At 39.6% G+C, this 26165-nt stretch overlaps 1 protein-coding gene and 1 long non-coding RNA gene across 2 annotated transcripts; one reads left to right on the top strand and one right to left on the bottom strand.

Annotated features, from left to right (window-relative positions):
* Window positions 1-6591: 6591 nt before the first annotated feature.
* LOC107989246 (uncharacterized) lies at window positions 6592-8781 on the top strand. Its single transcript, XR_001760763.2, has 2 exons — window positions 6592-7917; window positions 8259-8781. It is a non-coding gene; the product is annotated as an uncharacterized LOC107989246 (long non-coding RNA).
* Window positions 8782-12820: 4039 nt separating this feature from the next.
* On the bottom strand, window positions 12821-26164 carry ccdc3b (coiled-coil domain containing 3b). The gene is made up of 3 exons (XM_008320287.3): window positions 25327-26164; window positions 19977-20151; window positions 12821-13453 (listed from the first exon to the last, which is right to left on the bottom strand). The coding sequence occupies exons 1-3, from the start codon at window positions 25686-25688 to the stop codon at window positions 13160-13162; spliced, it is 831 nt and encodes a 276-aa protein (XP_008318509.1). The 5' UTR covers window positions 25689-26164; the 3' UTR covers window positions 12821-13159.
* Window position 26165: the final 1 nt, after the last annotated feature.

Genomic DNA, 26165 nt, shown 5'->3' with positions numbered 1-26165 from the left:
TCATAAAAGTGACCAAAAATTCATTCATCTGGAAGGAAAACAAAATAAAAACCAAATATTTAAAGAGGAAGGAGCGAATATACAGCAACTGGCAGAGTTAACTTGAGGTTAACGCATAAACACCTTGATTTCTGCCAAATTTGTGGCAAACTTGTGTCAGATATGTGGAAACATTTGCCAAAAGTGACTTAAAATAAGGTCAGAAACAGCTGAAAACAGTGAAAAAAGCTTACAGTGGAAAAATGAATAGATGTTAGCCCAGGACTAGCCAAAAGTTGACTGAACAATCAGCAAAAGGTAGCCAGGTGTTTATTTGTATTTTTTTAAATTATTTCTGCAAATGATCCAAAATGCCCTTGAAATGTGTTTTCACCTGGGAAAAGGCATTTTTCCAAAGTTTCAATGGTCTGTAGCTAACATTAGTTTTTACTGATGATGTTTTGGGGTTTTTTCGGAGGGTGGGGTTGGGTTTAGGAATAAAGAAGGAAACACAATATTCTGACTTTACTATGAAGTGAAATCCACAGTTATGAAAGACATATCCATCTCCTGTTACTTAGGCACGCAACCACTTTGGTAGGAAAATAGCAGCAGGACCATCAGAATTACAGCTGTGGTCAGGTCCTCCATCCCTGGTCTGAAACTGCAGGGCATCTTCTGATGGTTTTACAGCGTCTGACTCCTGGACTGTACAGAGCATCAGGCCAAAAGAAAGAAAGATTTTGTTTTGTTTTGAGAGGTTCTCCATTTTTGTTGCTTTACTTAATATTTCCCAGAGAAGTTTTTAGTGTCTGGTGAAAATTATTGTACAGCTGACTGTATTTGAACCATTGATATCTCTCTGATAAATGCCGTCGTGGGTCGCTGTGCTGCGGCGTGTACAGACGTACACAGCATTGTGGGTCGTGGAAAAGTAATTACTGCTCAGTGTGAAAGCCAGTGATTTGTGCTTGGAACAGAATTATAGGTGAAATGTACAATAAAAATTTCCGTCTATGCATCGTGGACGTCTGAGAGTCTTCTCTATGACTAAAATAAAATATGGAACAGTATGTTATATTGGTGCGAATCGTTATCAGTTTATGTCGTTTATGTATATATACAGTATATGTATATATATATATGTTAATATAAATATGCTGTGTAGTTTCTTTATACCTTCTAATTTGAAAAAAAATGCTTCTTTTCTTTTTTTTCAAAAAGACAGCATTGTTGAACTTCAGTATGTCTTCAAAAACAATCCCAAATATAACTTTATCACAGTTGGCCATGTTTTTTTTTAGTTGCGTTCAACCTCATTGGCCTGAAAGGCTTTGAGCTCGACCTAGAACATTCCGAGTGGAATAAGTCAGAGATTCCCAGTTCTCTGGAATGCAGCCGTACCTCTGCCAGTTCCTCTGCCCAGTGTTTAGTCAACCAGAGTTTCCTACTTTATGACTTTGTTTGATTTTTATTTAGCCGTAGCCTCTTTGATTTTTTTTGTACTTTTTCGTGATCATCTGCCAGTCTTTGGTACTCGATCCGTGGCGGTCAGTCGTTCTCTGACTACATTAAAAGTGACGTCTTCGCTGCATCCTGAGAGCAGTGTCCACATCCAGTACTGTGGTGACCAGACCACTGCTGTATGTTCTTTCACTGTTTCCTACCTCAGCCTGTCCTAGTACCATTCACATTGACCTTTGCACCCTTTCACACACTTCACTTGCCCTTTCATTTACAATATTTGTGGATAAACACTTTCCTCAGAAGGAAAAGAAAAACCCTTTTGTGACTAAGTGTGTGGCTGCTGCATTTTACTAGACAGGAAGTTGTGCCACCATTGTCCTCACGCCAGTCCTACTTAAGACAAACAGAAGAAGAGAATTTGCAAGTGTTCCTTTCATGCGATGGTTTTGTGGTTGTCGAGGTTTGTCATGAATGTTAATTTCGTACTCTGCTGCACATGAGGCCCCTCTGCCTTATCCAAGGAATGCTGGGTAACGGAGGCTTGTGGTTTGGCTGCTGGAGCGCTGCGCTGGAAGAGAGCGGAGATGGTGAGAGTCTGGTGGTTGACCCCGTTTTCAGGAGGCGCTAGGAAAAGAAAGTGTGACAAAATGAGGGACAAAGAGACTGATTTAGAACAATAGGTGAGAAGATGTACGAGTGTAAAAGTAGAGAGTGTTTATGGTAGGAATTAAGCATGGGGTCAAACTCTGGGTTCCATCTCTTTACACATCTGCTTAGTTCAAAACCTCCTCCTCCTCCTCCTCTTCCTCCGCCTGGGCTTCTGTTGCCCATGCATGTATGGAATGTGAAGCAGACTCAACACAGTGATGAGCCAAAAGTGAACTACTGTTGTGAGATTATGACTGACTAATCATCATTATTGACAGCTGATTTATTAGCGCAGTGTCGCACATTTAAGCACTGACCGCAAACTGCTGATGTGGAGGTAGAAGCCACGGGAACAAGGCATCAAATCATTACCGCTCCCTGTGGAAAGGTTGTGGGTTTGATGACTTAAATCAATCAAAGTCAAATCAGTAGGTTTTCCTTTAGCTTCAATTCACAACATACATTTTGATTGTATCTCACATCAGTCCCTTCTGCCTGTAATCAGCCACACCGCCTACACTTGTTGTCCTCTGTCTTGATACGTCGACCTGCTCCACCCTTCACCTGCTATGTTGTGTGGCCACGTATAGAACTGCAGGTAAATCTGGATAAAATCTTAAAACCTTTTTGTTGTGCATGCCGTAGGAAATTCAATTACAAAATGTAGCTAAAATTCCAGTCTACAAATAAGAAATGAGAGTTGAACAAATAGTTGGTGTTGAGTCTTTAATGTTGTTTATATGGACTCCTGTATCAAATTAAGGTTAAGGTTTATATACAGTAAAAAATAAATAAAATCTCTTACTCTAACATAAAAAAAGGACAATAAATAAAGTGATTTCACTGTATCTGGGGAGCTCCTCCAGCAGTCTAGGCCTATAACAGTGTAACCAAGGGATAGTTTTGGTCCAACACTTTGGAAGATTGTCCACTGGAAACCAAACGACTGAAGTTTCTGCTTCTTACCACTACGAGTACTCACACACTTCATTCAAAGTGCTGTGATTTGTTTAGATGCTGGTACGCTAATAAATCTTCATAACAAGCTGTGGCCTGATCATGAAGAAGAAGCTTTTTTTGCTTTTAGCTCCTGTACTGCAGTACTTTTAATTAGTTGGAAAACTTTAAGAGGTATTCTGATCTTTGGCATAAGGTTTGTTTACCTAGCTGCAATTACAGTTAAAGATCTGTTTGTTTCAGAGGGTTTTTAATTTATGTTAAAAGACATTTATGACAAATGCACTTTAACACAGTGAAGAAAACATCTTACTGCATGTTTTAAAATCATTTACCTTTTTTCCCTCGTTCTCAATTCTTTTTTATTCTTTAATTTCTGCTCTGTGTTGCATGTTTACCCATTGTATTTGAAGGTTGTTAGAAATTTGAAGTTGATTGTTTTTAGTAGTACAATGCCAAGGGTTTGAAGTCTAACCTGGTTTTGTGCACCATGAACGTGCACAGACTCGCTCTGCCTTTTATCCAATCAGAGGAATTTATTTCTCTAATATCTGTCAGTACTCGGAGATTTGTGTACTCATTATACTCACTGTTGTCCTTCAACATCCTGCGTCTCCAGTGAGTTTCTGCACGTTGTCTGGGCGTTTTACTTTTGGACACGTTGAAACACTGAAGTCAATATTTGAAGGTGCTGTGGAGCGAACTTTATTTCCCAGATACAGAAAAATCTGCCGATTTAGGAAAAAAAAATCTGGATCAGTTGTTGTTTGTACAAGAATTAAATCTGAAGCAATTTTGTTGAATTATACAAAATTACACACAGCAGTGTCTGTTCCCACACTTTCAGACGATGTATTTGTGCTGATCTGTGTTTCCTCCACTGCTATCTTAACATTTGTTTCGAAACTTCTCTTTTCCTTTTGGCCGTGATGTTTAGGTGGAAAACAAGAACCACAACTCACACGGACCCTGAGTTTGGTTAGAAAAACACAGATGAGGAGGGAGATGAGTTGATATTCTTGGTTAAATGAAGGGAAGTAAAATGACTGATCTAAATCTGAAATTTCCGATTTTCAGGAACTCACAGTGGGAGAACAAAAACAACGGCTTTTTTTCTACAAAAAATGAGATGACTGTCGTTTCAGTGTTCATGTTTTTGTTCACTGATTGATTGGTTGTTTTGTTTACAGTAACTCAGATTACAATCATGTATCTGATTATATTTGGTTCTTTTTTCATTTACAACTCAGATTACAATCATGTATCTGAGTTACCCTTTGATTATATTTGGTTCTTTTTTCATTTAATTGATTTTTTAAATTATATTTTATTTTATTATTTCTCAGATTTTCAATTTGTTCATGTTTCAATAAGTAAAAAAAAGGTTTATATAAAAATAGAAAGTCCCAGTTTAATGCAGATTCCTACAGACAGGTACAGTACTTTCCCATTTCTTTAAGTATTTAAGTAGTTTTTTAAGTATTATTATTATATTTTCTCAATGACCTGTCTTTAAGTGTCACAATTTGATTCCAAATCAAATTTTGAAACTTGTTTCCAAAGTAGCTATCAACATGTAGACGCACGTTCCATGAGGGACAGCTGAAATAAATTCTCTCTGGAAATGTTAGTGGACACGGACACTTTCAGTTCGTCTTCATTGGGCTGAGACAGAATTTTGTCGTTGTCTCAGGAACAGTGAGTGAGACTGAAGTCCGGAGCACAGGGAGCGCTCACGTGTTCCACTAATGCGAGGATGTCGAGTCCCTGGCACTGTTTGATCCGAAATTACAGGCTGATTTTTCCTGTAAGTGGAAAATTAGTGGCTCTCCTTATTCTTCCAGATATCCTCCACGTCTGTGTGTGTGTGTGTGTGTATGTGTGTGTTCCCCCAGTTTCCATCCTGTTTATCAAAACCAATTGTGGTCTGCAGAGTCATGCAGGACTCTGAGGGTCTGCAGAGTTTCATGAACTGCAGTTCCGTGGCTTTAGCTACAGAAAGCAAAGGAGTCAGAGTCCTTTTCATTTTTCAGTTCCTCGACTCGAGTCTGAAACCCGGTCTTTGACTGAGGAGAAATCTTCTGAAGTGACTCATTGTCAATGGGTGAATTGTTCACCCACTGTGTGTCACCTGTCTCCTGGGCAGACAGAGCAGATGCAGAATGATCTCGCTGTAAAACCAGCACCTTTGGGACTTTGACTCATTCAAACTCAGACAACCTGGTTTTACTCTTGGAACAATGTAAGGCCACAGGAGCTCAGAGGAACAACACCAGGGGGAAAACCGGATATTAATTATTTCTGTCTGTTTTTCTGTGCCTGGATCCAAACATAATACTTTGGCTGCCAGGATGTTGCAAACTGTCTGATGCTGCATCCAAAATAAATGTACACTCATGAAACAAGGAAAAGATGGCCGTCTTTATCAGAGATTATGAACCTAATTCTATTTGTTTAACATCAGAGACTCAGGACAGTGAGGGTAAAACAGTCCACTTTCATTTTGTTTATGGGAAATCAAAAAGATTCTACTTGAAAAACATGGAAATTATCATCATTAATGAGGTCTGTTAAAGCTTGTGCAGTGATGATGTCAGAATGAACCAGTCAGGGAGGAGGAACCTGTCTGTGACCAGTGGTGTTGGTTTGAAACATCCAACCTTTACAGCTTCATCCTTCTCAAGGACGCAGGGGACGCAACCAAAGCCAGCTGTCAACAGGCGAGGGCGGGGTGTTTTAGTGCACTGATGAAGAAGAAGGATTTTCGGGTTTTTTTCTCTAAGACAGTAGTTCTCAAATGACAGAAAATCATTTATAACCACTGCTGTAAGAGTGATATTCTGGACAACGTTCTCATAAAAATGTCTGACTTTATTCAAACCAACTCATGACTTTATTTTCATTCACTTTTGACTTTATTCTCATAAACCTGTTTTCTCCCTCTTTCAGGGGTTTAAATTTTCAGTACAACTTTAACCCCGTAAAGTTGTGACTCAATTCTCATGAATCAATTTTTTTGTCTACTGTCCCGATATTCCCTATAACTCTGACTGTAGCTACATTTCATTTATTTATTCATTGAGTCAAACACTGTAGCTACGTTTCATTTATTTATTCATTGAGTCAAACTTTAATGCATTCATTCATTCATTCAGACAGACAGACAGTCATTCATTCATGCACTCTGTTGATCTCAGCAGTCAGTAAGTTTCTCTTCATGCTCTCCGTGGTCTTTGGTTTTGTTTGTGTCCTTGGCGTCTGAAACCCTTTATTTAAACCGTTGAATCACTTTTACCACTAAACAGTAGGTAGAATTTACAAGACTCACATTCTCAACAAAACCAGACTCTGGGAAAACAACCAGAACATTGGTGAATGTATCCCATCTACCAGACACTGAACCCCCCCCCCCCCCCCCCCCTTGATTTTTCTATCAGAGACAAAATTATGTTGTGACTTGAAGGTTAACCTGTAGATTTAAAAAATAATTAGCTGAATAATTAGATGAATTTTGTTGATGGTCCCTCACCTCCAAAAATAATTAGCAATGAATTTTGTTGATGGTCCCTCACCTCATTGTTTCCTCACGGTGCTGTATGAGAACATGTGGTAGTTATCATTAGAAAACAGCGGGTATGTAGTTTGTCTGCTACGACTCTAAAGTCGTAGAATGGTGAAGTCCCACCAGCTGCAAAATGTGTCAAGTCGCATCATTTGTGTTTTTTTTCTTTATTGAACCAGAGAAAAGTGGCAAATTACAATTTCTTTTTTGAATTACTCAAATTTTCCCAATTTTGTTTGTTTTCCTGCTTTGTAATCTTCAGAATTATGGGTCCTAGAAAAAAAAAGAAAAAAAAAGAAATATAGATCCATGCTACTAAAAATGAGAAAAAAATTACAAATTTTCTCCGTCATAAATAATTTGGTAATTACTCTTTAAATTTCTCTCTTACCCTATGATTAACAACCGTGTTAATTTTTCTTCAAAATGTTTAAGCCCAAAATAACAGCATTCACACTAGCAAAAAAAAAACCCCATAAAAACATGTTGAAAATAATTGCCTACAATGTTCACTTTCAGTTAAAGTGTGTGTTTGATAAAGTGGACGGCACAGAACATCTGGGTTGGTGCATGTAACGATGCAGTGATTAGTGTGGCTCCGTGAACGGTTCAGGTTCACGGCTTTTCCTCCACAATTCTCCTGGTTTCCTGTCACTATTGGAAAAAACATGCATGTTGTTATGTTAATGGTCACGTCGTATGTATGTAGGTGTGAACAGTGTGTCTGTCATTAGGCTTCACACCGTCAGCCTGGCTGTAGTCACTCACTGAGACAGGGTTTGTTTTTCAACCTCAGTTTAAAAAAAATCTTTATGGATTGTTTCACGGTATTTGACAAGGATGTTAATCATTTTGATGAAACGCCCTTACAATCTGTTAGAAATACATTGAATTTGACTTAGCATTTAAAAATATCACATTTAAATTAGATTAGGTTAAAGGGGCAAATGAAAGGAAATGTAAAGTAAAACCAGGCTTTAGGTTTAAGTAGAGCTGCCGGTGAATGATGTTATTTTTCATTAATGCAAATGTTGTTGGATTCCACCCACAGGCCGTCCCTCAGTAAAGATGCATTTGTACCCACAGTCACTGCACACCATCACAGAGTGTGACTTGTTTCTGTTGGCTGGACCTGCCTTCAGCTCAGGTGTCGGTGTTGCCAAGATCTGCCTGCCTGCTGAGAACAGTCTGCCCAGAGCGGAAACCCACAAAGCTGAAGTGGAAACCAGTGGTGTGATACCTCCGTTGTGTAGCTGCTGAGTGAGAACCTGATGGTGAGAACTACTCCCCGAGGAGACGCCAAGGTACGGAGACGAGCAGGGACTTGACAACAGCACCTCCTCTTAAAGTTTTTTTTTTTCCATGACATTTTTGGAAGTGTACAGCCCTGGGTGCTCACTACTCAACGTACCGGTCACAGCACCTTTACAGAGGCTTTTCTTATATATGTGTATATATATATATATATATATATATATATATATATATACACACTGTATATACATAGTGCTTGTGTGATCTAATGCTTATAGGACCTTTATGCCCACATTATACACCATTTTGTGTCATCCTGTTTGAATCTGTTCCAAAAACCCTGTTTGAAATTCTGTTCCCTGTCTTCTAATACTTGACTTTTTTTTTAAAGGACTGTTCCATTATCATCTAAAATCTTCATCATCTTCATCTTCTACCGTCTTGTTCTGTGGGGGCGAAGCCAAGGAGCCAATCACAGCAGTCATCAGGTGAGAGAGTCCATCACATATACAGTAGATGGATGGAAACAAACACACTCACACTCACATTTACAGCACAGTCAGTTGCAAACCCAACAAACAGAAAGATCATCAAGTTACCGCCTGAGGTCAGAGGTCAGACTGCGTTAAACATGGACATGACAAATGTAGCTCTGGGCTGCATACCTATTGGTTATTTTTGTTTGAAGGGTCAACAGTTTACTTTGCATTAGAAGTGTAGCACCATCTACTGTCAGCTTACATCTGCAAACAATGTCCTTGTTCATGAGAAATAGCAACATCGTCTTCAGTGAAGCCATACAACTGCCGGATTATAAGAGAAAAAAAGCAAAAACAAAACTCGACAATTTGACGTTCCTGTCTTGGAGCTACACAAATGCTTTAAATGTTCTTTATTTATTAAAGAAAAAAAAAGAAACAAACAGACAAAAAAAAAAGCCTGGGCTCCTGAGTAAACACTAACAGTGATGTAAACATCCAGGGTGGAAAATATGGCAGCATAAACCCCAACTCTAACCATTAGACTGTGTATAAAGCTAGCATGGCAGCGCTAATAACAAACACATGCGCTCCTCCTGGTGCTCCTGTCCACAAACTGGAGAATAAAAGAATAATTAGGAAAAGATGGAGGAGGAAGAGACAGAGACGGGGCAGGAAGTACGTTGAAGGTCTGCAGTCAGCAGAGTGGAAACATGGAGTTGGAGGAAAGAGTTCAAATAAAACTGCTGGTGAACTTGGAAAACAACAACTTAAGAAACAAAACATGGAAAAATGTTTTCCACAGTAAACAACAAAGAAAAACAGTTTTTTTGACCAAATGTAAACTGGTGTTTTTATTATTACTGCAGCCTCCACATAAATCACTGATCTCACTGGTCTTGGCAACATTTGCCACTCTGTGTTCTTGAGGTTGGATTAACAAAGCATGAGAGAGGAGGATAAAAGCGACGTGTTGTGATTTTAACCCCGACTGCAGCGGCAGGTCGGTCTCTGAGGACGAACGCACACATCAGTCATCCTTATTGAAACAGACGTGGACGGAGAAAAATGAAAAATCACCTCCTCACCTCGTTGGTCGTGTGTAACAAGACAACGAGGATAAGTTTGCACTCAAATTGAGACCACGTTTTTGAAGGTTCTGTTTGAATAATGCTGACTTCATCAAAAAAAAAAAATAGTAACAGAAGACCAGGGAGCAGTGTGAGAAAGGAGATGTTTTCTTATTTCCACAGGGGTGTGATGTAATATTACATTTATTATTCTTCTCACATCATCTGCTCCTGGGGATACTTTTTTACTTTAACATTGAATTTAGTTTAAGTTTAGTTAAGGATTTATGATCCGGTCCAACCTGAAAAAACAAGTGGAAATTTCGAATTTGACAGCCAGTGTCTGCTTCAGATCGTGCTTTTCTTTACTCAGCATCTGTATAAAAAAAATAGGCACAGTGTTACAGTGGATACAGTTTTAGCACCTTTAACAATATCCAGGAGAAGATATTGAGACTTTATTAACATAAAAACAAATGGAAAATATAAGATAACAAAGATTATTATTATTATTGTCATTATTATCATTATTGTTATTATTATTATTGTCAAGTGTCAACACCATCAGTAATTTAAAACCTCAGTTTGCCTTTTCTATCTAATGAACCGGCCAGATTGTTTTAACCCAATCCCTGGTGGCCTACAGTGGTACTGCTGCCAAAACATCTCTTTGACTCCAGAAATGACAATCCCAGAGGAAATTCTTCTTTTTTACAGCCGTAGTAATATCCAAACCACCTGATGACATCTCTGAAGTGAAGTTGTTGACGTTATTACGTTTTGACCCACTAGTCACTACCTTCTGAACAGGACACACGTGATTCTCAGAGTTTAAACCCAATATCCAAATATTGACTGCATATTACTGCGAAAAACACTTTAATTATTGAATGAATACCTGCTGCATATTTGGCTGAAAATACAACACAAACACAGCAGAGTTTAAACGAAAGCCTTCTGATGGACATCGTCTCACGTTTTGGCCCACACACACACACACTCAAACCTGTACACTTGAGTGGTAAAAAGAAACACAACCCCTCTGAATAAAGACCAAAGTAATTGCCCCTCAAAAGTGAAGCCAGAGTTGGGAGGTTAGAGAGCACAGTTAGAAACGTCTTTGATGAATAACGAAGTTAAGCCGTCTGTGAAAATATGAGGGAAAAAAATGGAAAAACAATATTCTGCTGTCGGCCTATTAATAAATCAGACATTCAGTGATTATCTGTAAAAAAGAAAAAGAAAAAAGAAGAGAGAGAGCGCGAGCTCGCAGTCAAAGAAGGTAACGGCGTTTCTGAAACATAAAACAAGTCAAAGTAAATATACCGTGTCTACTTATAGCCTTGTCCTCTGGAGAGGACCACCTCCGTGCAGCTGCACCGCTTGACATCTGTTTTGCAGCTTGACTGGTTTATGTTGAGAAAGCAGTGTGTGTGTGTGTGTGTGTGTGTGTGTGTGTGTATCATCCTTGGCCCGGGTCCATGAGGTTTTGACAGTTGGCTGCAGGCGAGGTCGTAAAGGTTGCAAAGGTTGGACTGGGCAGAGGAAGAGCTGATGAGGAGATGAGACGAGCAGTGTGGAAACTGTGTCTTAGATGAAGAAAAAAAACCACCAAAGCCTTCTTTCACTAATCAGTACAGATGAATGTAGCAGCAGAGCTGCTGACGTGATATGACATTTGAAAATGTTCCTTTTTTCAGGTTTCTCCTCTGGTTCTGACATGTAAATACAGCCAGTCACTCCCATGGTTTTCTGCAGCAGCACCATATGGAAGAAATTTGGCTGAGCTCTCCTGACTCAGTGTTCCATCTGCCAGCACGCCTGTGCGTCTTAAAAAAATACTGTATGTTTGCGACGGACGTAAACTACACTGAAGTTTGACAGGGTGATGTCAAAATAGAGATGTTTTTTCTTTATTTCCAAGGATTTATTCATCTTTTGAATTTACACTGCTTTTATTGAAAAGCCTTTGATTTATCGGTGCTAAATCACACTAACTGTATGGAGCATGCCAGGAAACATCGATCATTTCTGACACGAGTACAAGAGAGCAGGAAGCACTGCAATCTAAATGTGATACGTTTTCCTAAATCCTTTATCACATCTGCATAATCTGTTTAGATTAAATGTATATACTGTTCATAAACAGTGAGGAACCGACAGATGATCAGAAATAGATTAGTCCAACTATATAACTATCGTTGAGTCTGCTGGTGCAGCATGGAAATGACTTAGTACTTTATCCGAAGTTAAAAAAAAGTCTAAAGAAAACAAATAAATACTTTTAGTTCTGACACAGAGAATCATACACATGAACCGTTTTGTTAAAGTTCATTTATTGATAAATGTATAAAAGACTTTAATGACTTTAATTTTGGCAAAGCAAACCAGATGTTTTTGTAAAAAGCAAACACAGAAAAGAACATTTTAAAAAGCGTATAAAAAGTCTAATGAAGCAAACAACTTCTTTCCAACACAGAAAATAAACAACTCGCCGCCACGACAGGCTGGGTGACTGGATTCATCAGGGTGCTCAACACCTGGTTTTCAGGCACAAAAACCTAATGTAGTAAAACATGTGTGACTGTCCTTTTTTTTGGAACAGCACATAAATACATCAAATGTCTGCATCAACCACAGGCAGAGTTAAGAGCCAAATGACGTCAAATCAACATGGAAGTTTTTTTATTGGCCAAATGGAGGGACTTTAGGTCTCAGATAAGATGATTATGGTTGGAATAAATTAATGATTGTTGTAACAAACAAACAAACAAACCTAATGACTGTAATAAAAACTAAAAGTTGTAATTTTTGACCAACAATAGGACAAAGTAATCAACAGTTTACAATGATAAAAAAAAGTCTCACTCTGTATGACCCACACCCCATGATAAAGATGAATGGGTGTTTTTCAATTCATCCTGTCAGACCACCAAATTAAAAACTCCCTGAACAAAAGCCACAACCCTGCAACGTTATTAGATTACAAATAACAAAAGTTTACTCATGTATATTGTGTATATTTTCTTTCTTCTTTGGGCCTTTAGCATCAAAGTTATTTTGGCTGCTATTGTATTTTAACTATATTATTAATTTTTTTATGTAAATATATTTTTAAACAATTAGGAGGAGACTTTCCGGGCCATGTACACATTGCGTTGAGACTCCTAGAAACCAAATCTACGTATGACATTTACACAATCCAAGTGTCCAGCACAGATTAAAAAACAAAAAACCTCACTGAAAAACCTTTGGCCTAACAATCATGTTCTCGACTCCTCAGCTCACCCCTCTTTGGTCCCAGGCCTGTCAGGAAACTGCTGTGGTGTAAAAGCTCTTCCATTATATATCTTTCTCTGGTAAATGTACTTGTATGTTTATATGAACAAATGCCTTATTTTTTATTTTTGCATATTAAGCTTCAGACACATGGACTCGCTTCCACTTTACTGCTGCAGAAACATGGGAGCACAAACTGACAGCCTGAGGAAATCCAGGCCTCGTCCCGCCTACTCTACAACATGAAGGCTCAGAAAAGTAATAGTTTTCATTTGATAGTGATTATACCTTTGTACAAACAGACTAATGGGTAGAATATTCCGTTTTTGAGCAGCATACTGTCCACAGAGGACCATTCAGCTGACCTGCTTTGGTGTCACTCCTCCAGCTGTCAGTCAGACAGACAGGAACTCTGTTGCAGATGCTTCACAAAGAAATGGTTCCACACAACAGTGGGAAACTGCCTAGTTTTTTCGTGGTTTGGAAACAGACTTTTTGAGCGAAGGATTCTTTGAAGCAGGGTTGGTGTCCTGATCTGGGTGAGTTTGTGGAGTCTTGGACTCGTAGATCTGTTTGAGGTTGAGGGTCTGTTCTTCCTTGGTGGTTTCTCTTTGGGCTTGACGCAGCAGACGTTTCATGGTCTTCACCTTCTCCCTCAGGTGGCTGTTGGCTTTTTCCAAGGTGCGCACCTTCTGGGATAGAGTCCTCACCTGCTCCTCCTCCTCAAACAGGGCTTTCTGCACCTGAGAGCAGAGTAACTGTGGAGAGAAGAGGGAGACGTCTTTATTCCCCCAGAAAACAGTGAATAAATGTGTGAAGGGTTAGCAGGTCTCCATGGAAACGTGGTTAACAATGAGTCATCCACCAACTCCTACTGCTGATTGTGTTAATAGTCTCCAGGGGAGCTGGAGCCAGTCACAGATGACAGTGGACACAGTTTATCCCTAACTAAGGCTGGAATATGGGTTCAGAGGAAAAGAATTCCGGCTTGACAACAACCTTATTAAAATAATTTTTTAGTGTGAGACTGTGGTGCCTTCATCAATGACATGTGTGCAGAAATGTTTGTTTTTGAGCTCTCCGTCTGGACTCATCTGAGAGTGTGACAGCAGTCGTTTCATTCTGGGACGTTTGTAGCGAAACAATAACAGGAAAGTTAGGAGTGCTGTCAGGTGTTAATCACTTCACACAATGATACACACTGTACTGTATGGCCAGTATTTCTGTCCTCCACACACTCAGCGTTGATACATGTCATCATTAACAGAGAGCTTAAAATACCACGTCAACACCAGGCATGTGTTTGTGGAGGCTTCAGGTTCAAGTCAGATGCCTGGCATCTGTCAGGTCAGCTTCACCGACGTGCTGGGCAGTAAAATGGAACTGTAGACTGTTAATCAGGAGTAAGGACCAACTATGGTGGGTCTGTAGTGTGGTGGTTGGCATGTCTGATCCTGGAGGGTGCTGGGTTTGATTCCTAGAGGAACCACATATATTGCCTTGGATAAAAGCATCTGCTAAATGCATAAAAATGTAAACTGTAAACAGTTGTGAAAGACACCCATTTACCTGCTGTTATTGTCTGACTGTTCCAGGACTATACTGTACCACTTCATAAGATTTTGTCCTATTTAGGAATGTTGATTTCTCTAGATTAATCATGATGACTTACTGTCCTCCTATTTACATATACAGCATAAGTAGCATCACCCAGTCACCTCAAAACCCAAGAGGCTCAGTGCAACAGTCCCAGAGTCATGGGATCATTCACACCTGTGACCGCTCAAACTGCCGGGTGCACAGGGCACATTCTGTGGGTAAAAACGCCCATTTTCTTGTGTATTTATTTAGAGCAGACCCCCAGAACTAGAGTTAAATGTCAGATGTGACAGCGTGTTTATTTAGCTCATAGATAATTAGCCGTTTTGAACCAGATCATGTGTCACGACACTAATTATTTACTTCCCAGAATTGTATTGTATTCTGTGAAAAAATGCATGCATTGAAATCACACTTGGACATTTGTTCCATCGTGACTGGCCTCTGATTACATTTGTCGCAGGTACAATAGTTGTTTTTGATACAGTATGACTCAGTGGAATGAGACCTCTGGCATGTTCTACGACCAACAGCTGACTCAGCATTTTCCACTGTAGGTATAATGAAGAGATTTAAATAGGAACATTTTTGGCATCAACTAATTAAAGAAGGAGATTTAATGGAAATGTAAAAAAAACTACCTAACCACTAAGTACTTTTAAATGGTATGTTTCATGCCACAGAGTCATTAGTCAAACGTATGTAAGGAATTTAATGCGATGTTTGTGCACCATCCAGTCAGGACGACCTGCGGAGTAGTTGTAGTTTGGAGAGACAGATAAATCTGAGGTGAGTGAATCTGTAACACAACCCTCTCTCTGTCTCAGTGATGATCCCAGAGTCAGATGAAACCCAACATGTCTGTGAAAGTCTGAAAGATGATCTGAAGGGTCCAGACCTCTTCTACAGAAGGTAGAAACAGAATTGCTCCAGATGCTCCTGAGTGCATGTCCGCCTGCCTGAGTGTGGATTTCCTCCACTGAGTCGAATGGTTCCACATGGGCCAGTGTACAACCCTGATGTGAATTCCCTGCCATCAGATAACAACCGCTGTGGGCCTGGGGGAAATGTTAAAAATGTGCTGGCAGCTCCGTGCTGGTTTGTGCACTGCTATCTTTATTATTAGCTCTGCACTTTAATATTTAGACACGCTCTTTGCCGTTGCCCAATGGTGTGTTTAAAGGGTTATGAAACTTTACAACGTGAAAGTTGAAACACAAACCCATTATGTGAAATGACAAAACCAGGACCGTGGTTAGAGTCATGGCCTCTCGACGTGACGGTCAGAGACTGAGGCAACTCCAGTGTATCATGTGTATATATATATATATATATATCGTGTATACTGGTAATTTTGCTCCAAATTAGTCCCTTAGTTACCAAATTGTAAAACTAGTGTTGGGTCAATATTAAATGTTTTTAGTTACAATGCAGCAAATTATTCTCATGTTCAGTAAATTCACTAAATTCTATAAAATCTTAATTGGACTTTAATGGCATTCTCACATTTGAATTATGCATCTTATAAAGTTCATTAGTATTTGTCAAAAGTAGACAAAATTAACTCTTTGCATTACAAGACATGTTGATTTGTGATTAGCTATCTGATAGCATATGTTAGCTAGCTCTGTTAGCCAGCGCTACATATCTCTGTGGTTATAAGTCCATAAGAGCTGTCATTTCTATGATCCAACACAGTTAAACTGGAGCCGAGAAGAGCAGCTAACGTAACCTGGAAGGGTTATGAAAAGAGCATGTACCAAATTCACATTTGTGTTAGTACTAACAAGATAAGCCCATCACTTTGTGGAGTTTTTTTCTGCCAAAGGCAGTAACTTTTAGTGCATTAGAGAAAATCCCTTTCATCCAATAACTGTGTTAAAAGATCCAGGGAGGTAGGAGACAGAAGAGTGAAGGTAAGACGCGCTGCTGGAAAGTGTGTAACTTCTTAGCCTTCAGGTAGCATTAAGTTAGAGACCACCATGTTTCTCTGGTTAACAGAGCCACATTGGCTCAGGTCTAATGTAGTTATCACTGCAGCAGAGCGCTTCTGTCCCTCTGCCTTTAACTGCATCACCAAACTACAGGGTTTTAATTTCCAGAAAGTGGCCTAATTCTCAAGCAGAAATTGTGTCAAAAAGTTGAATATTAATATCTTCAGAACATCCCATAAACACAGTTGTCCTGTTTTTGTGAGGTTTTGAAATTTTGTTGTTCTGAAGTGCGCTCGATTTCACCGTCCAAACCGAATTTGCTCAGCCTAGAACAATGTCTGTTTCTATTTTCCTGAGAGGAAATCTAATAATGTGAATGATGTAAGAAAGCAACTCTGATCAAAATTTGAAATGTCTAAAATGTCGCTACGCAATTATAATCACAGGCCGGACCCAAAGGCTTGCTGTTAATGGTAATGGAAACCATGTTTTTTATTCTTTCTACTCATTGTGATTTCTTTTTCTTTTTTGGACATTTAACAAATGATTGGTAACAGATTGAAGAGTGACCTAAATCAAGGCAGATTAGGCCCGAGGTTTAGATTCATTAGAGGGGATAAAGAAGTGGTGAGTGAGGGGAAAAGACCGATGTCCTGGAGCAGAGGCTGAGACAAACTCACTTGGATTACAGATGAAGGAGGACCAGGTGTTGGCCTCTGGTGTGTGTGGGTGCAAATAAGTTAAAATAACAGGGAGGTGTTGACGTTTGGTTCACGCCGTCCTTCAACCTGGGATCCATCATTATGAATGTAAAAGTTTTCAACAGTCCTCCTCACACACACTTTCCTCCTCATCTTATCTGTTTTTCTCAGTGTCTGGAATCCAGAAGCTATGTTGTAATTAGGGATTGGAATGTACTCTCATGATGAACGCACATACGCTGGTTTTATTTCACTTTGTGATTGTCTCTATTGCTTCCAGAGGAGCGTGATGCATTTTTCCAGTCCATCACCAATTCATCATCATCTTTTCAAACCTCTCATGTTCTCCAGCTAGACACTTTTTCACTCATGTTTCTACTTCCTCTGTAATGAATTTCATCTGAGGCCTGCAGCTAATTATTTGTTACTTGAGGTTTCCATTTATAATCACTTCAGTTCTCAAGAAGACAACTCAAAAAAGACCCAAGTTGTGACAGATTTCTTACTTTTATTTCATAGACCCTGGTCTTTGGCTTACGCCACAGACGTTCTAAGGGATTTGATTCAGGGCTTTGTGCAGGGCGTTAATCACATTCGTACGAGCTTCTGGAGTTGGTTCTTCAACGTCTGTGAAGAACAATTTTGGTGTGAGGTTTTTCTTGATCTTCACCCTCACAGTCCATTCCAGTGCAGGTCCTTGTGACCTTACTTTTCTGAACTTCCATGTTCAGTCATTAACTGTTTTTTGACACTCATTCTTCAGACTGCGCTCTTATTCACTTCTTATTTACAGCTTCACTACTTTTGTTCTCTGTGGATCTCTTTAAGCGTCTTAAAAACACCATTAACAACACTAGTTATTGACCATTGAAAAAGTTTTGATATCTTCACATAGTGTCTTTCTTCTTTATGAGCTTTCCAAAAATATTTTTCAAGTTGTTTTTTTGACATGATGATTATTCATGTGACAGCTCAGAGGCCAAAACCAAGCTCTAATATTTTTCTTTCTTTTTCAGAAAAAAAACCTCAGTGTGATCAAAATCTCTTTCATGAGATGTTGGTCCTCAGTGCGAACCAGGCAACACATAACAAATATGGAAAAGAAATGCTGTTTTATAAAAAAGGTAAAATAACCATAGAAACACACAATAAATAAGAATAAATATTAAAAAATAATAACCAAATGACCTAGTTAGAATTATGTAATGGTACACTGATGAGACAGGTCAGTGTAAATCAGTTAGCCCAATTCCAGACAGATTACTTTTACCCAAAGTTGTTAGCAATTGATTTAAACCTCCAGAGAGAGTTAGTCTTTAGGTCGTAAATGTTTCTACAGATGTTTCTGTACTAACGCAGTGGCATCATGACAGGAGGAACTTTATCCCACTTCTGAATATTAATTTTTTTTTTATCATATTCTCCTTGGAGACTTGATCTTGCCCTTATTAGTTAAAGCCTGGATTGTTTCGGCACTGATTAATTCTCCATCGCTGTTTCACGTTATTGGCGACAGATGTTTCTGGCTGTAAATATTACATAGAAGTCGTTAAAGGTCCTCAGAGTGTAGTGACTGTGTCTCTACCAATTTGTCCAACCCAATCTCTGTGAATGTGTTGACCCTGGTGATGAGCTACAAGATTACAGTAGGTTAGAATCTTAAGAAAAAAGGTCTCTCCAAGTTTCTTTGAAAACTTAAAAAAAAAACTTTGCACCAATGGCGTATATTTCGGTAGCAGCAGGAGCTAACATAGCTTTATATAATCACGGAATGTTATTAAAATTATTACAATATGTTGAGTAAACTAGACTGTGACTTCTGTTCAGTCAAAAAACCCAAAACAGTGACAGTAACATCCTTATAATTTCATGTTCGTCACACTGCCTGTTGGCTTAATGGATTCCCTTGAATTTAAATGTGAACTGTATGAAAACAACCCTTTAAAAACTGACAGTGATGCACAAGACAAAAAACAAAACGTGCCTAACCAGAGGCATTGTGTACTTTCCACATTAGCCAATGAGTAAAGTATGTACCACAGTCAGATTGTTTTTCATAGATTAGGTAGATGTTGGCTTGTTCTGGTGAACACATGTTTGGTGTGGTGTTAAAAAGAAAAGACTGTTACAGACTTGTAGAAACCCATCCTTGTCTCGGATGGACAACGTGTCTTTTGGCTACATTGATCCACACTATACGGTGAGAGAGGTTCCTCATGAGTCAAGTGGAACTTGTGGTTATTTATAGTCACGTGGCATGTATTTTTCTTCATTCTTCACAAGTCTGACAGAGTTTAAGGATCTAAACCCTTAAATCCTAAAAGTGACTCTAAAGCAGTCACAGACTATTGTCTCCATGTGATGTCTCTCCAGTATTAGGGGCTCTTGCCTTTGAGGATACAAAAATACTGCGTCGAACAGCGAGAGGGTTTGACAGGGGTTGAGTAGATTTATCCTTTAAACATATGTGACTTCTTTGTCTGAAAAAAGCCTCGGGAAATGTGTATTTTCTTTCCCATGCTTTAATTCAATTGGCTAGACCCTTAGCAGTATATCTTTGGAAAAACACAGACACAGTAACAATGGTTTGTGTTGTGTGCACCACAACATTTAGCCTACTTATGAGCAGGATACGCTCCTTCCTCTAAGTACATGTGCAGATATGTGGGGGGTCAGAACTGTGGCTAGGGTGGGTTTTAATTCCTGGCTCCTTCTGTCTGTGTTTACTGTGTTTTTGAGAAAGACTTCTTCAATTAAAGGGACAGTCTAGAATGTCTGTGTAGACATAAGGTAATTATTTGAAAATGATCAGCTCTGACCTGGGGTACTAGTATTCTCCAGGTACTTTGGTGTACCTGTGAAGTCAAAACTCATGCAGGATTAATTGTTAATTGTTTAATTAGTTAACTGTTTTGTCCAAAGCAATGGATTTGAGTGCAAGTGGTTAGCCTATAAAGAGTCAAGGGCCAGAAATGCTACAACTTAACACATCTGCACGTGTTAGTGTTTAGTCGTCACTGGTGGCTCATGCTGTGGCAGCTACATACCCTGTGGTCCTCCTGAGCCTCCCACTCTGGCGTATAGCTGTGAACCTGAGTCCCAGGAGTGCAGTTAGCAAACTGGAAGAGGCTGGCGAATGCACGATGGTTCTCGACTGTGTCGGGGAAGATGGGGTCCTGGAAGTTCACTCCATGAGGGACAATGTTGTAGTTTTCATCCATCCTACAGACATAAATTCATACATTCATAAAACAAAATTTGAAGGTGACCTTTCAACACATGGTTTTACACTAGATGTATAAAAACTGAACAGAGCCCTGAAACATTCTAAATGATGTTCTTTTTAAACCTTGAATTGAAGAGCTTCACAGACAGCTTACAACACAGACTTTACATTTTATAGAAAATTACTTAAAATTCACATCTGAGACCAAAGGATCATCTGGACTATATTAAGTCAATATAATTTATAGTTGTAGTAATAGACCCATATTTCCACATTGTACAGTGTATAGAGCAGTGGTGGACACCATGCAGTAAGATTCTGTTTTGCACAACACAAACACACTCGTGGCAGGACCAAATGTTGCAGCTCACACAGTGGGTGTTAGCACTGAGCCTGTAATTCCCTCCGTTTGTCTGTGTATGTTTTGAGTGAGGGCTGCAGACTTTGGTGAGCTGGGTCAGTAATAACCAAGTCATCTGACTCTGTGAAGCCACTGCAAATAAACACTGGCAATTTTCAGGAAAACAGCTTAAGTTGAAAATTGTTGTTTAATCTCCCTGAGGCAGAGTAAAACGACACTAGAGAGTGCTTTCCAAGACTTTGTGTCCACGAGTTTTAGATGTTTGGAGAAACAGTGACCTTTGCATGTACTAGGTCGTTGTCAGTGTTTATGATGAACATGATAATGGAAATGTGCCATACTCAAAGTATACCTGAGTAACTTTTGTACATTTTTTTAGCATATGTTTGATTTTTTGTTTAGTCTACCATACCTTGAGTTCATTATTGTCACCGTGCACATGGACGTTCAAACTAGACTCTGAGTTTCTGAAGCTGCAAGCACACATGTTACCATTCAAATGGCTGGATTCTAGAGCTTAAACCCAAACATTTGTGCATATTCTGAATTGTTAGCAGAACCCAAGTCTGATACTGTTCAACTTCAGGCATTTTATTGATGATTCAATCCAAATAATGACAACCCAAGCTGAAACACTGGGCATGCTTCATGTCTTCTCCTTGTGATGTCAAGAGCGTTTCCATACATCTGCACTTCATAATAAATCCCTTGTGGGACGTTAGAGAGTTTTGTCATCCCTGTCAGACTGTGTGGCTGTGTGCGTTGAAAAAGAAAGGCACTGCTGACGTGTTTTTTCACCAGAGGCTTCTCAAAGGTCAGGTATCAACACAGTAACCAGGATGTCAGGAGAACTCGATGTCCTCAGAAACTTGACTAGACATTAACACGCCGAAAAAGTAAATAAATACAATAATACAGACATACAATCTCCTGTGTTTACATGGCACACTTGTGGATAAGCGTGACTTCTCATCAAGTTACAAAAACATTGCTTCCAGCACCAGGATCTATTGCTTTTCATTTACAGTCATGTGGCTGAATCTAAGACCCTTTTATTCATTTGTTTTCTTTTGAAAAAAGTCCAGTGAGGTCAGATATAGACTCAATTTTTCACAGTGGACATTTGGCTGACGCAGCACACTTTATCTGCCTTCTTTAATGCTCCTCAGGGAGATCTACCCGTGCATTTTTCTCCATGTGCAGCCCTGATTCGCCCTGTCCCAGGAGCTTCAGTATCTGTGATGGATTAGAAAAAGTGTTCTGGTCAGAGACAGTGTTGTTGAGGCTTCGTAGCAGGAAATGGACGTCTGCTGGAGACAGCCTAGAGAACCCTTCAGTTTTGGCTTCCAACAGTACAGTCGTTGAAGCTCTGCTACATGTCACTGTGAATATTTGGGCATTATTGTGCCAAATAACAGATCAGACAAAGCTTTAATGAAAGGTACTCCGAAGCAATAAAGGCCCATAGAAAATGATCTGTGCATGGTCCACGTCCAGCAGCTTTGTGTTTACAGTTGTTTCCCCAAATATTTAAACACTTTTCCAGAAACTGTGGGTCAGTTTCTCAAAACCCCAACTGAAGAGACTTAAACTTCACGAATCTCTGCCAAAGTCAAACACAGCGACTCGGATCTCTAATCTCTCTTCTCAAAACAAATTTATTCCTCCAAAAATATACACAAAGGTTTTATATGCTCATATCATGGAGAGCTTTGAGTAAACATAGACTTAATCGGTCAAAATCATGAGCATGAAAGTGCTTCATGTGTGTTTTAGCATCACTATGATTGTGTTTAGATTTAAACGTGGGTGGGATTGAACCTTGACCTGATGCCAGGTCAAGGTTCAATCCCAATTGTACCATGAAAATTAAACTTTACTGTAGTTTACTGTAGTAGCTTGTCCACTTCGCCCTCCATAGAATTGTTTCTATGGAATTACAATGATCCCTTCACAGCTCCAGTTAAATGTGTAAAAAAAGAGCCTAGAAGAATATTTCAATATAATTATGCAGATATATGAACAGTAAAAAAATTTAAATGTGTGTTGTTTATTCAGCCCTTTTCCGCCCCGTCTCCTCCAACACTGTGTTCTGCTCTGGACCTTTAATGGTTTTAAGACAGTGTTCCTCTGCAGAACACAATCACACACATCTGTACGGTTTTACATACATGATGTGTAACATATGGTATGAAAACACCATTGATGTTGACCCCGGTGCAGGCTAGACCCTAATGTGGGGCAGCCAAGCATTAAACTTGAGGAATGCCTTTCAGCTGCCCCCTGCCCAATGACTAACTCTTCTTCTGTTTGAGAGGAGAGGCAGACTGTGAGAAATATCAGTACAGCCTGTCAGCACAGGCCGTCTATCTGTGCAGTGATCATCACTGGTTTATTTCAGCAGTGCTGGACTGTCTAGAAGGAGGTCCCGTAGCCACTGCTGGCATGCTGACACTGTAACTGTAAAGTCAAATTCTGTGCTGGTTCACCTTCAGCTGTTGAGAAAGGTCTGGCTCTGCAATTACACTGGCAGGGATGCAACAGTTTCCTGAGCAACATTGTTGTTTCTGTCCAACACCAGTTTAATCTTTTGTTTTAATCTAAGTGGAAACCTTGGCAGCTTATTAAGTACATTATTAAACTGCAATCATCACATCGTCAGACACAGATTAAAAGCGAGAGGGTGTGGATTTTTTTGCCACAATCTGCCTGTAGAGAAATGTTTTCTCACTGGCGAATTTTTGATGGAAGGCTTTTCAAGTCACACTTTTCTTTCAGTCCTGCACAGGTTTAAAGAGTCACTGGCTATTCTTTACACCAGGAAAACTCACAATAATACAAGTATTAAGTACAATAATCAAACTTCTACACATTAGGACTGTCGACCAAAACATATCTGTCAAACCCAGAGTTGATCCAAGAGTCAGGATTTAAGAGTTTTATTTTTTCCACACACAGTTATACACAACACTATGTGCAGTCAACTTTTGTTTTTGTACCTGCATCCATTTCAAACAGAAATTAAATTATTATATAATATATTTACAGCATATATAGAAAAGAGCAGGGTATTACATCTGAAATTATACCCCTCCACCCCGAAGGAACTATAACCGAACCACCAAAGCCACAGAAAGTAAGTGTTACCTCATGCAGACCAAACACAACATCTATGATGTGAGGACACATCTCCTCATTGTCCAATTCATACTTTAGCCAATCCTAGCTGAAGTTAAATAGAACACGGTGAACACCTCATACCTGATCACATGAACCATAGGGGAAAACCAAGTAATTGAGGGAAACCTGTGCATGCAAGGGGTGAACTTGCAAATGGGACAGAGTAAAACCACCTGGCTGAGCCAGGATATAAAACTGGCGACCTTCTTGCTCTAATGCCCCAGCTCTTACAACTCCTAAACCATACAGCTCTTCACCAAAATGCCTCACTTCACCCTACACTAACCTTGCCCTAAAAAGGTCCTTGACCCTCGAAGAGTTAATTGAAACAACATTTCATGTTGTCCTAAATGCCTGACAAAGACATGCATGTGTGCATACACACCACACAAACCTGGCCTCCATGAGGAAGCCATAACGGCCAACCACAGTATTTTACCTATCAGTGATTTTACGACCGTTCTCTTGTCTGGTTTATACATTTACCTTTCACAGATGCGTAGTGTGTCTCAGAGGTTGGCCAAACTTTAAATCTGAAGCCAATGGTGATGTAAGTCAAGTGTATGAATGAGAGACAGCTGGAGGTTCTTGTCTTCTCTGCAGTCCTAACAGCCTCTGCTCCAAAACCAAATAAAATTTAACTACTTGAAAATATACATTTGCGGCTTTGATGTTCCAACATGTTTTCCTGTTGCTCTGTTGAACATTCACACTTCTGATGGAACAGTGCTCATTATTACCAGAGCAAAAATAATTTACAATACATATTTTCATGAGATATTGTTTGGGGGGAAAAAATTCTCTCTTAAAGACAATTCTAAGTTTTAATTTTACCATGTTTTGTCTCAGCCACAGTGTGTTGAGAAAGATAATTGGCAAAATAGAAGGCTGCAGAGTAAGGCAAACTCCACACATCCAAGCCATGACTGAATTATGATTATGACATAGAGAAAGATAACAAATACTGAAGTCTTGACAAACTAAATCATATTTATTTATTTAAATAGCAAAGCAATATCACTACATATATTCCATTTAAGTCCAAATTTGAAATCGAGATCCTTTCAAATGTTCTTCAACTTTCGGGAAAAGAAACAATAAATGAAATGAAGCTTGATCAACACCTGATGCATAGCTAATTTCAAATATGTTCATTTTATTGAGGGTGGAAGAACCTAGTCGAATAAAATGTAATAAAAAATAAAATTTGTCAAAGCTGTTCGAGACACTTGAAAGATGTCTCTGAACACGTTTGAGTGATTAAAATCAGATGGCTTTAGAAGTAATAACATCTGGGATAGGACCTTTAACTGCCCTCATAAGGTCTTATAGGACAACAATATGCACAACTGGGGAGATGAATCCTTCCAGGGTAGAAAGAAGTATAAAGGGCCACAAATATGAAAAAATAAAATAAAATAAAAAAATACACATAGAGGTGCAAAACTTGGTCTTGGACCCTGACATAAAGGTGCAAAACTTGGTCTTGGACCCTGAGTACACTTTTCTCTATCTATCTATCTATCTGATCTATCAGATCTGCTCATGTCTGTCTGTCCTTAAACGTCCTTTCACCGTATGTCAGAATGACTTTGTTGTAATTGTAACTAAAGATAATCTCGTGTCTCACCTTAAGAAGAAGTAGTAATTATTGTTTTTGATGACACTGTATGAGTAGCAGGGGAAGTATCCCAGACCGCTGACATTAAACCTGGAGCCGGCCGGGACCTCCAGCATGCTGCCCCACGCCTGGTCACACTGCAGCTCGATCTCTGCAGAGAAGAGCAGGTCCGAGTCCGGCTGCTGCCACGGCAGGTAGTTGTACACACTGTACGACTCCTTGTGCAAGGCCAACACCTTGGCAAAGACTATGATCTCCGCAAGCTCGGCTCGGCACGCTTCTGTCTGCGGTCTCCAGTCGTGGGCCAGCTGGCATCCCCAGTTTCCATCGACACCAGCCGCTGCCACCGCAAACGCCAGAATAATCCACATGGTCCCACCGAGTGTGCGGGTGCACCGAGGCTGATGATGGATGAAGAACACTACGGACAAACAAGAAAGAAACCTACTGCAGTGTGTTCACTCCATGCATTTACTCCCAACAACTGCTCTACCAGCCTAAGCAGTAAACCCTTCACAGACTGATGCTGGTCCTCTATCTGTGGTCCTCAGTTCCTCTGTAGGTGGATCAGCTCATTCACTCCAAGCGGCAGCATCCACTGCAAAACTTTGCCTCAGCTTCAGTCAGATATGACGCCAAAGTCGGAAAAAAGCCCGTATAAGTAAAAGAAACCAACGACTGTAATAACTTTCTGGTAGTAATAACAAACAGTGGACAGCTCCACCAGTCAGTGATGTAATGTCGTACTTAAACAATGCTTGGCTTCTCACTACAGAACAAAAAAAGGAAATTTTAGAAATACATTTCACGAGCTATACTGCCCTCTAGTGGTAATGTATTGGTCTATA

This window comes from Cynoglossus semilaevis, chromosome 11, assembly GCF_000523025.1.
Source record: "Cynoglossus semilaevis isolate Cse_v1.0 chromosome 11, Cse_v1.0, whole genome shotgun sequence".
NCBI lineage: Eukaryota > Metazoa > Chordata > Actinopteri > Pleuronectiformes > Cynoglossidae > Cynoglossus > Cynoglossus semilaevis.
This window is presented reverse-complemented; position numbering and strand designations above follow the sequence as displayed.

Excerpts from the sequence above, each read along its gene's own strand:
- ccdc3b (XM_008320287.3), bottom strand. The coding sequence starts at position 25,688 with ATGTGGATTATTCTGGCGTTTGCGGTGGCAGCGGCTGGTGTCGATGGA. Across the intron at positions 20,152-25,326 it reads AATTACTACTTCTTCTTAAG|GATGGATGAAAACTACAACA; the intron begins GTGAGACACGAG and ends TTATGTCTGTAG. Across the intron at positions 13,454-19,976 it reads AGGCTCAGGAGGACCACAGG|TTACTCTGCTCTCAGGTGCA; the intron begins GTATGTAGCTGC and ends TTCTCTCCACAG.